The following is a 15946-nucleotide window of genomic DNA, read 5'->3' as shown; positions in this document are numbered from 1 at the left end:
GAAACGGGAGAAATGGGGGGGGACGGAGCCATTCCTCCCCTCTTTTACGGACTATGGGACGGCCCCTCCGCGCCCGGACACCCCTCTGCCTGCGCCGGAATGGTTTCGTCGGGAGCACGCGGCCGTGTAGGGAGGAGGGCGCTGAGAGGGGCAGGTGAGGCGGCGGCGCGGCCCGGCGACCGTTAGTGGTCCCTAACGGCCGTTAACGGTCCCCAACGGTTGCTCTCGTCCCCCCTCCGGGCTCGGTGGCTGTTCCCCGGTGGCTGTGGAGGTGGTCAGCCCTCCGCTGGTGGGGTTTGTTGGGTGTGTGGAGCTCTAAAATGGCTGCCCGGGGGGCGGTAGGCTCCGTGTGGGGGTAATTAGCGCTCCGCTGCCTGCCCGCTGGGTGAGGTGAGGGCAGCGCTGTCCTTACTCCTCCTTCTGGCCTTTCTCTCCCCGCAGGATGCCGCGCTGAGGTGGACGATGGCGCTGTGGGCTCGGCCAGCCTCCCGCTGCTGCTGCTGGCTGAAAGCAGCCTGTGCTGCCGAGCTGCAGAGGCTGAGGAGCTCCAGCAAGGCGGTGCAGGCATGTCAGGGGGCTGCCCCTCTGGTTTTGCTGGCTTCTAGACACAGCTTTCTTCCGTGGGGATTGCAGACGTACAGACGTGTATCTGTAGAGAACTGTTCGAAGCCTGCCAGTGCCGAGGATGGATCCTCATCTTCTCCTGAAAGTAATTTGTTGTTACCAGTAAAACAGGAACAAGTGAAACCAGAAACAATCCCCGACCTGAACACAGAAATACTGTGTGAAGGTAAGAGGCCTTGAGGATACCCTTTCTTCTTAATCTTCAAGTCATGTTTCTTGTATTGCCATTGGCTCTCTTTTTTTGTTGTCCAGTTTAATTAAAATATTTACCTGAATTTCGTGACTTTCACTTGGTTTTAGCCCCATAGCTAATGCAGAATTCCTGTGATAGCTCTAGTCTATAAAGAGTACGTTTAAGCTAATATAAAAATACAGCATGCTGGGTAGAAACCTCAGTCTAGAGCAGCCAGCTGAGGAGCTTCTCATAACTACTTGTCGTAGCTGAGCAGGTGTCAGGGAGGCCACTCCCGAAGCAGCTCACACATCAATGCCATATGCCTGAGGGGTGTTCCAGGATGGTTAGGAATGGGCAACAGGAGGCAGCAGAGTGTGAAGCCTCCTTAAGAACTGTCACGATGAGAAATGCTTTGTCAAACCGTCTGCTGAGGGAAAGCAGATAGATGCAAGGTCTCCTTAGTGTTGTTGACCTGACAAAATAGCTTCACCTTCCTCCAGTATACGTTTTCGGAGTGGCATTTCTTTATCCTTACTCAGATACTTACATCTGAGGGAGGATAACGTATCCCACCCTCCGAAAAATGGTTTTTGTATGTATGTTGAGGAAACCTGATCTGGAGTTACTAAGCAGTCCTGTATGTTCAGACTCAGCTTTAAGTCCAGCCAGCGTGGATCCTACAGAGCTTATTTTTGGGGTGGCTCAGAGCAGCAGCTGAGGTCTGTGTGTTTTTGCAGCTGGTTCTGGAAACAGTGGTGCACCAAAGCTGACAGGTCAGCCAGCTTGTATGTGTCCACACCTGCGACACAGTTGATCTACGTGCCAGATTTTTATCCACAGGCAGACTTACTGGTATGCGTGGAGCAATTTGCCTAGTTGGCAGCGCATAATGGAAGAAGCATAATTGTTTGTTGTTTTTTTTTCTATTTTTTATCATTTGAGGCCTGTTTTCTGATAGGAGGTTCAAAGAACTTGGAGTGGCCAAAAAATGCATGTCTAACCAAAAAAAAAGTAGCAAAAAAGTGCTACCAGAATGGACCTTGGTGTGTATGGGTTTGGTTCTGAAGGAAAATGCTTCATATCCATACAAATTCATAGAGAGCTGTTATTACTGTTTAAACTGTTAACGTTGCTAAAAATGTTCCACTGTGCTTCTGTTTATGAGGCTTTGAGAAAAAGAAGTGGTAAGAGCTACAATAATTGAGCTAGTCTATACAACTTTTCCTAGAACATCAGAATCTTCCTGCTGGCTTTGGAACCTCTTCTTGTTCAGGTGTAGCTTTGTGTTTTTAACACGCAAGAGTGTCACCTTAGTTTTTAGGAAGTCATCATGCTAAGGAACAGGACACAGAAAATTGCCATCCTGAGGAGTTTGTAATTAGTACGGGTGATCAGCTTGATGATTGAGGTGAATGCTAGCGGTCAGCCTGCAAAACAGCAATCTTGATCTGTCTTCTGTGAGCTTCTATCAGAGGAAAAATAAATGAGTTTAGAGAAATTTTTTCCAAAAAAACCCACGGAGTTCTGTGACTTTGAACACACTTAAGTGGAAGCAAATGTAATGATGCTTACTTGGAAACCTTGATGAGCAGGCAGAGCTCTGTTTCTTTGGCTGTCAGAGCTGCTGGCAGTCAGCAGCCATCTTGTAATGGGTAAGACATCACGGCTCAGTTGGAGTTGTCTGTGAAATGCCTTGAAGGTTAGAAACAACTGCAGCTCAAGCACTGGATTTGGAAGAGGAGCCAGGTAGTGCACTTATCGGGCTATGAAAAATCTTCACGTTAGCTTTGGTTTGGAGGTAATCAGGCAAGATTAAATCTGTGGAGACATGAAAGAAGAATTTTCAAGAAGGTGGTGTGACCTGTTGTGTGCAGTGATCAAGCTGGGAGACCGAAGGCAGGCTACCTGGGGGTTAAGCTCGGATTTGGCCATGTGAGCAAGACTTGATGGGCAGTGGCAAGGCAGTGTTACAGAAGCAAAAACTGGGAGCAGAGCCTGTTTTCATGTGCTTTCACACAGCAATAGTTTGGCTCTTCATCTCTTGCAAAGTGTTCTTGCATTTTGAAATGGATTCAAAGATCTGCGTAGCGTTTGAGGGGAACGGCTTTGTCATTCACAAAATGCACTTTGTTCTGTATTTATTTCCTAGACTGGGATGATGTTCCGCCTTCATCTGCTTTGGAGGAGATTTCTGAGGAAGAAGCCGTACAGATCCTTGCGGATCCACTTCTTCCCCTTCAGTCTTCCACGCTCCGAGATTATGTTGATCACTCAGAAACCCTAACGAAGCTTGTCCAGCTAGGTATGTGTGATTTTGTTTGTGTGGTTTCCCTGAGCTTTGGAGTTCCCGTAATTTGTGCTTTGATCTTAGTGGTGGCTTTGTAAATTTGAAAATTTCAAGCTATAGGAACGGTGACTATTGCTACAGGCAGCAGAATGCTATGCAGGGTGAATGGAAAAAGAAAAGGCTGTATGACTTACTGAATGCTGTATTAGTTAAAGACAAGGCTGCCTAGCTCTAGTCCCTTGGCATATCTCCCAGAACTTCTGGAGGTAGGGAGCGCTTTGTGCAAGTTGGTTGGTCTTTTAATTTGGGCTGGATAAGGATGTTTTAATTTGCTGCGAAAGATACTGCAGCTCTCCCTCCCAGGAAGGAAGGAGAGTGATTGCTATGCAGAACTGTAAAAGTGGGGCACAGTAGACTGAATAGGAAAGAATGAGGGGGTGGGAGTTTTCATCAGAAAGCATTTGGACTGTGCAAGAAAGATAGCTGAGTCCAAGGCTGCTGGCTTCTTCCTCGCTTCCCAAAAGCACAAGGAATACCAGAAAGGCTGGTGAAACAAATGTTTGTGATGGGGAGATCTGGCACTGTGCAGTAAGAAATAGTTGTGTGAATCATTCACTGCAAAATTGTCCCAGGTATAATGGAGTTAGGAATTCCTTGTACAGATGCTTCCGTGTGACAAGAGTAGGTCACTGCATGTGGCACATACTGGTGTGTTTGATTCCTCACGTGCAGGATTCATTGGAGATGTCATCGTTCAGAAAATAATCTTAGCAAAAGTCTGAAACCAATCTGCTTGTTTTATCTGGAATATTTCCATCATGTAGGAGGTACCATGACCTTACTGTGTTAAGCAATCAAAGTATACTAAATAAGTGAGGGGAAAAAAAAGAAGTCCTAGAAACATCAGCATGCCTTTCTGAAACATTTATAGGGAATGAGGTCTGTGTTTAATTAAAACAGTATCTCATTTTATTTGTTGTAGGAGTTGACTTATCCCAAGTGGAGAAACGTCAAAAGGCAGGTCAGCTCTTACTGACCTTGGACTTTGAGAAAGATATAAAAAAAATACTCCTGTTTCTTAAGGACGTGGGTGTAGAAGACAATCAGCTGGGACTGTTCCTGACCAAAAATCCGTACATCCTAGGTGAAGATCTGGAAGCTCTCGAAACCAGGTATGCCTTTTAAGTAGCAACAGGATGTTAAGCCCCTGGCCTTGAAGATGTAGTTTCGGAGTTGTCTTAAGCTTGTCTGAACGCCCGTTGCTGCTGCTGCTTACTTCCTCACTTAATCCCTTGGCTCCGTGTTCCTTTGTCATCAGTCAGCATTAATGTGGTAGCGGTGTTACAAGTTGAGTCAACCCCCTGATCCAGCTGAAAACTGACCATTACCAAAACTTAAATGATAAGTTTTCAGTCAGACTTGTGAGATGTGTGGCTGTGTGCTGCTAGTTTCCATGCAAAGGATGAGGAGAAGCGTATTTCAGAAAGGAGGGGAAACAGAATAAGACCATCTCTTTTGGTAGCAGCTTGGAACTGACTCACCAAGGAGACTGCCCCTTGCATACGTGTTATCTAAGATTTCGTGCCTTGATTTATCCATCTGTAAGTATGTGCTTGGGACTGCATTAGGCCAAGTACTTGAATGGGCTCAACGCTTGGGTGTGGGGCTGTTCAGCCACCTCTCTCCATGCAGTTGTTGCTTACCATTGGTTAAGTGAATTGTGTGGCAGGCTGGCTTGCAATGGCAGGACAGTTAAAAGTTTGGAAGAGCGAGGATTGCTCTAGTAGGTGGGAAGCTGTCAGGAAAGGTTGGATAGCATCAGCTGCGGGTAAGGTATAGCGGGAACAGTGGGAATGAGGGAGTAGGATAGCTGAGTTGACCAATTCTTTGCTGTGTATCAAGGCATACACCTCTTTTAGTCCTTCCATCAGGAGCCTTAACATCTGTGGGTTAAGAGCAGGGAGGAGAGTTTGGCCAAGATGTGGCTGGCAGCAGCTTCTGCTGGTGCACAGAAAGAAAGGGTTTCTGCAGAACGAGGTTCCTTGTGTCTGCCGTGTCTGGAGGTGCAAGCAATCACTGCTGCCCGTCAGGTGCAATTCTCATGCTACCCATGTGCGTACGTGCCTGTGCTCACCCTGCAGCAGTTCCTGATGTCCTACTTACCTGTCCAGCACTGGTGCAAAGATCGGCTGCTCAGGCTAAAATGTCTGTTCCTGTCTCTGCCACAGAAGAAGCAGCTTGCCATCCTAAGCCGCTCGCTTTACCCATGTCAGATTAGATTCCAAAATTACGCTCCCTGAGGCTTCCATTAAGTTGGAGAACAATGTAAACCTCTTTTTTCGTATTGTTTTTGTCAGATGTTGATTGTGCATGTAGTCATCTGCAGATGTGGAGATACTGATGACTGGTCATGGATTTTGTCTTCTATCAATCATATTTCAAAACCATATTCTATATGATATATGTAATTTTATCTTGTGGATTCTGCAGTAAAAGAAGCAGAGCACATATTTTCTGTGCTTAATTTTAATAGCAGCACAGTGTTTTAGTGAGTTTTTTCTTGTTGTCCAGCCCAAACTGAGCACAAGACTACCATGAACCAATTTTCATTGTTTGTGTGTTCCCACTTGTATTGCACTAGACTGTCCCGTGGTGTCATTCAAGCTTGTATGTGCATGAGGATGAATGCCAGTCTCTGTGTAAGATCTCATGTCTTAGACCAAAGCTTATTTAGTTAACTGCCTTTTGGAGTTGTTTTTTTTGTTGTTGTTGCTGATGTGATTTTTGTTTATTTTTTAAAGCTTCTTTGTGTATGCATGTGTTTACCAAAACCCCTAGAGGTGGAATGGCTTACTTTCTTAAGAAAAGTCATTGCGTTCATGGATCTTTATTCAGAGACTGTAAGGGAAACAAGCTGTTTTCTCCATTTACTGTCAAACTTTTGTTTTCTGCATCACCTCCTCCTAGTCCTATGTCTCAAATCTAGATCCTGTGCACTGCAGACTGTACTTCATACAGTCTGTCTGTCTAGCGAACACTTAACTTCAGAACATGTTGCATTCTGAATATAACAGCTACTTGACTGAAAGCAGTGAAGAAATAAGATAGACATATTCGTATACTCCTTTTTTCCAGCAGCATGATTTAGAAAGTTGGGATACATGTCAGTTGTTAACTGAAGTCTGACTGTTAATTTCACTGGTTTTAGCGTCTGAATCAAGCTGCTTAGCAGTATTGCTTGTTCTCTGCCAACAGTGGAACATCCTCTTCAGTGGCCATTATTTCATTAACAATTATTTGTCTGAGCAGTTCTAAAGATATAATGGGATAATACTGTTTTGTTTGGTTTTTAAGTAGCTTTATAAAACTGTAGCTGAGCTGAAGGGATAACAGTGGGTAAAACACAATTATTGAGGAGCTGTGTGTGTGGCAGGGTCTAAAATGTTACTTACAGCAGCTGTTCATTCTTGTGTCCAAAATCAACCATCGGGTTTTGCCACATACATGTGCACCTTGGCTGCTTTTGTGCAGATTTCAACTGTGCAATGAGCTTAAGCTGGGGTGCTGGGCTTCATACTGCAGTGGCTGAGATACCTGTGCTGTTGCTGGTCTTATGGTTGTGACTGAATACACGTTCACAGAAGCGTGTCCTCAGTATTTTTGGGCTGTTAACTTTGGAGGATTATTTCCAGAACTTCCAAGATAAAGTTTGTATCTGTGGCAGAAAACCCTTCACTTTTAAACAAAATCCTCCCTAAAGTTAAATATCCTGAACTTAAAATATTCAAGATATTTAAAATAATGCATTGTAATAATCTGTTTTTCCCCAAAAATGTCCTTCTTAATTCTTTATTTATCTGAAATAATTGAGTGTAGGTTTTGAGCAGATGTTTTTGTGCAAATGTTCCTGCTACAGGGCCAATGTGGTAGCTTGTAACTGTGTTCCAGTCTTTTCCCTTTTTGGTTTATGGCTACAAACAGTTTCTCTTTATTCCTTTGCTTTACTGTTTCTTTCTAGATTCTGGCAGGTGGGATAACGTTAAGATATGAGATACTCAAGGTACCAGCTCTAGACTACAGGAGTGTACTTTACTGGTTTCTCTTGTAGTTACATATATCCTAGCTTTATTTACTCAGCTGTGTTTGCTTGTTGTGTATCTTTTTAATAACAGATTCTGAAATGAAATTAATTCATTCTTCTGGTCCATACTTTCGTTGGGTGTGTTGACTATAGAAAAAAATGCAGGAGAATGGGCACGTATTCTCAAAATTACGTTAGGCATTGCATTAATTCAGTTCTTTTGCAGAACAACTTGTGTGTGCATGTGTGCTTTGTAATGAACTCAAAATATCTTGGTATTTAGAAAATCCAGAAAAGAAAGGCTTCCTACTTAGATTTTGCATGTAGTAGCTGTCCAAGACAGAAATCTGAAAATACATCTTTTTGGAAACAGGTATACTAGCAGACTCAGGTCTAACACAGACCTGGCTTTTCCTTCTTTTGACCTCTGTTCCATCCTTTTGTTCAGTAAGTGGACTTTCAGAAACAGAATCCAGAAAGAAACTAGTTCATTTTTCAGCAGTAGTCTTGAGTTGAGATCGTCAGAGTTGCCTGTACTCTCCTGAAGAATGTATTTTCTTTCTCTGACAAGCATTCTAACTCACCTGTGAAGTCAGATTTGTTTTTCAGTGACTGTCCTGTGTCACTATTTAGTTAGTGAAATGGGGGCTGAACAGTACAATCCAATTTGTTCTTATTCAACGGCTTGATTTTTCAGTAAGTTTATCCTGCTTTGGCATTGATGAATGGTTTAATGTAATCTCTAAGGTAAGCGTGCTGCAGAGGGTGAATGTGGCTCAGATAGCTGTCTTTGAAAGCTGAGTATCACCTTCGCATAAACGCTTCACTGCAGATGGACACGGTATTGGTTACATCACTCTGGAATGTTTTATTGCTGTGGATTCCGTGTTGCCAGGAAACAAAACACAAATTTCAATAGATTTGGCATTTGACTTCAGATAAACACTGTAAAAGTCAAAACATTCCATAACTCATAACAATTCTGACAGTTGCAAATCAGTGTCTGTACTGCAGCTGCACCAGATGCTTTGTTTTTATGGTGTTGTTAATGATGACTTAAAACTGCTAACATGCTACACACAACTGCTGACTGCTGTAGGAGAACGAGGGCTGACCTTGGTGCCAGTGCTCACAGAGTTATCTCAAGCCATGGTCAGATTGAATGACTGTTCTTCTCTGATATACCATCTCCTGGAGTCAGCTGATTACGATCTTGCTGTCTCTCTTCGAATCTTCTTGCCTTTCCAGGTTGGAGAGAAGTGCTTCAAGTATGAATCTTAATGACTGGTTCCCAGGATAAAAAAGGAGGGGAGTCAGGACAAACAAAAGATTATTTTTTTAATTATTTTTAATCTGTTCATTTAGCTCTGTTTCTAGGATGCTTGGCAGTTGTGTCCTTGAAAAATGGAATGGAAGAAGTACAGCATAGCCAAACTGCAGCATTCAAAACATAATGGGATAAATTTTGAAGGGACAATTATTTATTTTATTCTGCATTTCTTCCCCCTCCTGATGTCCTTGTCTCTCAGGTTTCTGTAGCCAGTTGATCGGCGTTGTCTGAAGACTAGGTTGCTACCTTCTGTGTTGGGATATCTGCTTAGTTGGGAATTGGTTCTCTAGATGTTCTTACATCTTCTCTGAAGAGATTTTTTCACTTACAGTTATTTCATTTCTGAGGGTTTGTGGAAAGAGAGGGAGGTTGTAGTGGCTAGAAGGTACTAGAAGGTATTTTACTTCTTTCTCTGCACAAGACATAATTAAACACAGCTTTTTTTCCCCACTATAAGACCAAGCATCTTTTGCTGAGTATCTATTTCTGCAGAATGTTCTGCAGTCTATGCAATATGTTAATTAGTAAGATGAAATCAGTTCTTGTATGCCCAAAGTTTATCTGACAACAAGTTACTTAAGTTTCTGATCATCTGTAACCAAAGGGAACCTCTTCAGATACCAGTATGTTTTTTGTAGATGGTGGCAAATGGGTTAATCATGTCTCTTTTGTATGCTGTATTTTCCCTCCCATTCTTTTTTTTTTTTTTTTTTTTCCCTGGGAGCTATGGTAATAATCTATTGTAAGTAGTACTTGAAGTAGGATTTCACTTTCACTGAATTCAATAGAAATTGGAAAAAGTTTTGAGTTGGAAAGAAACAAAGATCTGTTAAACATAAAAACTTTAGTCAGCCCCTTCACCTTTCTGACAACCAGATGTTTTGTGACTAAATGCTTGGACCAGCGACTGAAAGTAGGGACCTATGGTAACCAAAGTAACTTCAGCTGATTTAGAAATGTCTCTTTGGACAATGTCCCTACAGATGGCATTGTTGTATGATATTTCTCCTCCAGTGCTATTGGCAAAACAGGGATGTATGAGGTATAGTACTCTGTTCTTTCAGCAGTAGAAATGGAATTGATTAAAATAGCAAGAGGCTGTGTATATCTTCTTGTCCATACCCTATGATGATCTATTAATGTGTTTGCAATCTAGGAGACAGGCTGGTAGTTAAATGTAGGTTAACATAGTTATCTGCTTAAGTACAGCTGGAAGGAATTAAAATCTGTCTTCGGTATTGACATTCTGCTCTGAGGTTTATTTTACTTCTAATTAATTGGAAGGGATGGTATTTTGCTTTTATGATAACTGCAGATTTCCCCCTAATTATTTTTGGCAGAGTTGCATGTTAATGCTAGAACATCTGTCCGTTTATAAGATATCACTGAGGAATTTAAGCAAGTACTGAATAAATGGAGGCAATAAAATTTTCATCACTCGATTTTATTTTGTTTTTGTTCTCTTTCTAGAGTGGCTTACCTAAAATCAAAAAAATTTGGTAACGCAGAAATTGCTCAGATGGTCTCAAGAGCTCCATATTTGCTGTTGTTTTCAGTGGAAAGATTGGATAACAGACTGGGTTTCTTCAAAAATGAACTTGGCCTCAGTGTAAAAAAGGTAAAAACTATACTCTGAAGTCTTTAGGTACCTTGTCAATGACATCTGTAAAGTCTCAGAACATGAATGCTTACATGGCAGTGCTGGGAGGTTACCACAAGCCCTGCTGACGTTACCAACGTAACACAGGATTACAGGAAGGTATAACATGATTTTAACCTTCTATAGATGTAATAGGACATCTGACATTCAAAATATCCTGAAGTACAGTTCTTGAAGACGATCGGCTGCAGAATATTGACAAAGAAGCATGTGCGTACCCAGTTTTATTATTTGCAGTAGTTCACAGGACTGAATCCTTTGGTGCAAGCAGCTTTTTAACTTGAAGTAGATTAATTGGCGCTCTCCATCTCTTCAAGATACTGTAACACTTAACTTGTCAGTGAAAAATAGTCTAATCTGCAAATACAATATCAAACTAAATGCCAAGTTATGTGCTAGTTCACCAAGAGTAGTCTTTGTTTCTCAGAGTGCTACCACAGGGTAACATGCTTAGCAGGTATCTAGCACCATGCTTTGGGATAGTCAGAGGAGCTAGTAGCTGGAGCTGCTTAGAATGTGAGTGGGCAATGTGAGTTATTTCCTGCAGTAGCTGGTGATTGCAATAAATGTCAATTTTCAAGGGGAATCGTGCGTTCTTCTGTTGGCTTCTATTAGTTGAAGAGTCATAGCTGTCACAGTGCCTGTTCTTGGCCTTTCCAGGCTTGAGGTAAGAGATGTCTCTGGAAAAGGGTTTAGTCACTGCCTTGTACTCAGGGTGGATTACAAGTAGTCCCATGGCTCAGGGGATGTGGAGTAATTTCTTGTGTTGCCATAATGTTATGGTGTTACTAGATCCCAAGGTAGACAAATAAAGCACTACATTTGAAAAATCCTTTTATAGCCTCTAGCAGGTAGTGTTTTGTTTACTTCTCTTTAAAGAGATGGGAAGAAACAACTCAAGTACTGAGAGAGGGCTTTCCAGCATGATTTCTATTTGGGGGAATGTTTTTACTCCCTCTCCCCGTCGGTTTTATAGTGGCTATGGTATTTTTTGTTCTCCAAATTAACATGATGTTTGAGTAACTTTTTGCATCTTAATACATAGCTGTTTCATGCAAACTCAGCTTTGGGCTAGAGAGAAAATGAAATGCAAGTGAAAGTGCATCGCTCTTCCAATTGCAAAAAAAAAAAAAAATCTGTATTTTTCTTTCACGGATATATTTGCACCATGCTCTCATGGTAATCTTTCCTTGTGTGTTTTCCCTAATTGCAGACAAAGGATCTGGTAATTCGTCTGCCGAGGCTACTGACTGGCAAATTAGAGCCTGTAAAAGAGAATCTTCAGGTAAGCTTGTTAGTAGAAGTTAAAAATATATTGAGTACCTGCATAGACTAAGAGTTGACAGAAGGTAAAATTCTCTGGAGAAGAATCCTGTACAGAAAGAATTCCATGAAATAATTTTAGTGAAGATGGAAAATAACTGAGGATTTTGTCAGACCACTTCTTTTCCTCTACGGTTTGCCAGTGTACAGCATACGTGGAACAATGTCTTATTCTGTCTTCTATTCTGATGTAGGTTAGAAACTTCATCTGGGTCCCTTCCTGCCAGATTTTGCTATCTGATGACACAAATTGTTACCCATTTTTTTACAATGAGTGAAAAATAGGGCTTGCTCTCTCCTTTTTTTTCCCCCTTAATTACTATGGTTTTTTGCTAACTTGAATTGTTCATGAGGATTTAGGAGCAAGAAATGTGCGTTTGATTATTTTCCTCTTGGCAGGTAGCTAGTCTGCCAAAATGTGCATTTGACACCTATTGTCTGATAGCAGATGGTCGTTATTAACAACTGTTGGGTAAATAACTTCAAACCCACAGGGACTCCTTTCCCCTTTGAAAATGTAACTGTGTATTGGTTTAATTATTGTGCTGTAAAGCCAGCTAGGCCAAACAGCATGATGTAGTCTAACAATTTGAGAAGTCCCATTACCCTATAATGCATAACTATGAATTAAAATATATAATTTTCACACAGACTGACTGCTCTGAAACCATTAAGCACTGGGAATCTTGCAATCTGAAATGTGTGTGTGTGGTAAGGGAGGAGACTGGAAAGTAACAGCCTGTTCCAATTAATACTGCTTTCTTTTTAATGAACATTGTTTCCACAGGCTGGGGATTCAGTATATTATAATGAATGCGTTTTTTGAGACTCGCTGTTCTATGTGACTATCTTGTCTATCTGCAAGGAAATGTGAAGTGTAGCATCCTTATTTTTAACGTATGAAGAGAGGAGAAGGAATTTTAGGTCCTTGATATTGGAATCTACGGATGATTAGAAGCTCCAGCTTTTCAGGAGGTTGGATGTTTCTGACTCAGAATCTGAAGTCAGACCTGTGTGATTTAAAGTGGCGGTGAGCAAGCAGCATTCTCAAAGCATAACCCTGTAATGCCGCTTCAGGAGTGATTTGGTGCTACCCCTCACTGAGTGGGCTGCTATTTGGAAATAACGGTTGCGACTTGTGTTGGCTTTCAGAAGATACTGCTCATGGACTAAGCAGGCTCAAGGATAGATTATTCTATCTTCCAAAGGTCTCTTCAAGCACAATTAGAGATTCATTGAGAGGGTAAAGCTGGAAAGTTTGCATTACCACCGTCTGTTGTGGGAATCATGTAGGGTATGTTGATCACTGCCAGGACTTGCACAGTAAGGATATTAACATACATGATGTAGAGAGTTACTGAGTATTAAATGTATTATCTGAGTGCAATCAAAGCAAATTACACTTGAGCTCACTATTTATGTCGAGGAAAACGTTTCACGGAGTAGGAAAGAAAAGGTGAAGAGACTTGCCACAGTTAACTGCAGTGGGGCCAGCTGTATGTCTCCACTGACTTAACAAGTTTTACTTGCAGTCATACTTCTTACTGCAGTGAGCTACCCCTGCTAACTCAAATCTGTGGAAAGCACCACAACAGTGCAAACACATCTCTTCATACTTGAATGCTGTCTTAGTTGATTAGTATTCCTTGTGATGCACAAATATTTATAAAGCAGATAAGGAAGAATCAGGAGTCAAAAGACCCGATTAAAGTCATCTCTAGAAACAATTGCGTGTAAGGACCTGGAAATCCTACAGTATCTTCAAAACCCAGTTTCGTGCCCTTCCCTCTGCGTTTGCCAGGCAGTCCTGGAAAAGAGCTGTCTTGGCACATCAAACTGGACACACAAAAGCACCATCTTTGTGCCAGCTGTGAAGAAGTACCTGAGCTGGATTTGAAAGTCTGGCTATGTTGCCTGGCAAGCACACCCAGTTCATGACAGAAAACAAGCTCCTTGTAAATGTCACTGGAGGACAGAAGAAATGGTTGAATTACCAGACACTCTTCTATGCTGGATTCCTTTCTCAACAACTCAGTGAACTGCTTGCCATCCTGCGTGTTGGGAGGAGTTCTCATGATTTTATTGAAAAAATCTGTTTTGTTTTTCCTTTTGGGAAACCATAATTGAAGTCAAGGCGGTCTTTGAAAAAGACATCTTACTTTAGACATGAACCAACTGTAAAATAAACTGAATACACTGCGTGTTCCACACAACTCTTTCAGGTTCAACTTAGGAAGGATTCTCTGGGGAGAATTTTTACGCTTGTAACTACCATGCGTACTGAGACACAAGCTTTTTTGTTCGTATCTTGGACAAACTGAAAAATAGATAGCATTCACAGAAGCCATCTTAACTTCAGGAGTACTCCATAAGCAAATTGCACTTTAAACTGTTTACCATCCTGCATTAAACTCTGACTTAGAGAACTGGAAGATGATGATATGGCTTGCATTCATATTGCCGTGTGACAAAGGGTAGAAGAATTTTGCATGAGTTTATTTCAGTGGCATGTTAAAATAAGCTGTTTGCTGTAGCTGACTTCTGAAAATCAAATTCTGTTCTCTTTCAGGTTTGTCAAATTGAGTTCGGTTTTCAACGTAATGAAATTCAACAGATAGCATATAAAACCCCCAAGATTTTAACTGCAAGTAGAAAGAGACTCCGACAGACATTTGACTACCTGCACAACATAATGGGCATTCCCCACCACATGCTTACTCGCTTTCCTCAGGTGAGCTGTTAATATGGGGATAAATTGTGTGCATAACCGTTTCACTAGTTTGGTGAAAGTGGAGGCTCGCTGTATGCAGGACACAATTATTCAATTTATATGTGGCTTTTACTCTAATTGGAAAGACTTTTATTAGCAAGTCAGCAACTGTTGAGTATTCAAGTATAAAAGTGCCTTTTTTCTCTCCCTTGTGTATGTGCCCTTCCAGCCCCGAGTCTGGTCAATTTTAAGTTTTTGACAGAACTAATCATGCCCGTCTCTTTTGGATTCATAAAAGAGAATTACTACCAGCTTAGGGATTCCTTGTCCTGAAATCTTCTGCGTGTATGAGACATGAAAGAAGACAGATTATGCAGAGGATCTGCTCAGTAAGCAGGATAAACATATAACCATTTATTTCATATTTGCTTAATTAAAAATTAAATTTTGTACATCCCAAGATCTGAAAATACAGTTTAAAGGCAAAGGAAGTTTTATCCTTTATGCAGTCAGATTGACCTTCCTTCTGCTGCAGCAATAAACAGTGAAAATAAATGAATTTCTTGATGATTTTTGTTCCATCTTCTCATTACAGTTATTTCCTCACAAACTAAAAGTTCAAAGTATTTCTCACTTCATCAAGCGCTGACAGGCAGTTACTCTAACTTCTTACAAGGGGGAAAAAAAAGGAACAAGGCAAAAAATAAATTGCTACTTCCAAACTGCAACAACAATTTTCCTAAAGCAAGTCTAATGCTAACTGATTCTTATTTAACTGGCTAAAAAGCCAAACTTGTATGGGGAAATATGACTCCTCGTCTGGATTTTGGTTATTTATCTTGGTATCTAACGTATCTTAGCACCAATGCTTTCTATAACTCCAATCCATGTCTCACTTTTGTCTTCCTTGACCTGTAAGTGATCACAAGTCCTGTTCACTTCCTTCTCAGTTGTCTTATTGTGGCTTTGTGATGCTTCACCTCATTATTTTTGTTCTCTTTCTGGAAGAGTAAGTGGTTAGTTTCCTCCACTCTGTGTTGTTGGTGTCGTCAGTCTTTCTGTTGTTCCTTGCCATCTTCAAAACCGGTGAGTTTCAGGACATGACTAGGGCAGCGGAGCCTGTCATTTTTGTATTTAAATACAACCTAACTGATGGTTGACATAAATGAGGGGAGAAGATGTAGAATATTTTCTTGCTAGATCCCCATTTTGTCTAAAAAATGTTTTTGTTTTTTAGATTCATCAGAATCTGAAATTTAGGCTACCTAAAACATTCTCCCCTTTTTTTCTTTCTTAGGTTTTCAACTCGAAGCTATTACGTATCAAAGAGAGACACATGTTCCTTATATTTTTGGGAAGAGCCCAGTATGACCCAGCAAAACCCAGCTACATCTCTCTGGACCAGCTAGTATCCTTGCCGGATGAGGTGTTTTGTACAGAGATTGCCAAAGCCTCTATACAGGACTTTGAAAAATTCTTAAAAACTATTTAATTATTAACACATGTAGAAAGGAATAGAATAAAGTTGTAAAATAAACATTTTTTTAAAAATGCTCCCTTTTATGGTCTCAAACTTGTTTAATTATTTGTTTAAGAAGTCATTATTTATGAAACACTAGTAGGATGTAAAGGCGTACAGTAACTTTACAGTGAATTAAAAAGTATATTTCAAAAGGATTAGGTAAGTATATGTTGATTGCTATTGATGTGATCCTTGTAATTAATTGCTAACTTTTAATTCAGTATGAATGATGGA

General features: G+C 41.0%; 1 protein-coding gene across 3 annotated transcripts; it reads left to right on the top strand.

The window, feature by feature from the left end:
- Positions 1 to 14: 14 nt before the first annotated feature.
- On the top strand, positions 15 to 15741 carry MTERF3 (mitochondrial transcription termination factor 3). 3 transcript variants are annotated; one of them, XM_080578046.1, is made up of 8 exons: positions 15 to 154; positions 442 to 790; positions 2949 to 3101; positions 4069 to 4258; positions 9968 to 10115; positions 11371 to 11442; positions 14050 to 14211; positions 15488 to 15741. In XM_080578046.1, exons 2-8 carry the CDS (start codon positions 463 to 465, stop codon positions 15680 to 15682), a joined length of 1248 nt encoding a protein of 415 aa, XP_080434172.1. In that variant the 5' UTR covers positions 15 to 154; positions 442 to 462; the 3' UTR covers positions 15683 to 15741. The 3 variants fall into 3 exon arrangements, with proteins under 3 accessions (XP_080434172.1, XP_080434171.1, XP_080434173.1); XM_080578045.1 differs by having other exon boundaries at positions 146 to 303; XM_080578047.1 differs by lacking the exon at positions 15 to 154 and adding an exon at positions 161 to 271.
- Positions 15742 to 15946: the final 205 nt, after the last annotated feature.

The sequence above is a fragment of the Anser brachyrhynchus genome (assembly GCF_964034855.1).
Source record: "Anser brachyrhynchus genome assembly, chromosome: 2".
In the NCBI taxonomy this organism is placed as follows: Eukaryota; Metazoa; Chordata; class Aves; order Anseriformes; family Anatidae; genus Anser; species Anser brachyrhynchus.
The sequence above is the reverse complement of the archived record's forward strand: the minus strand, read 5'-3'. Positions and strand labels throughout refer to the sequence as shown.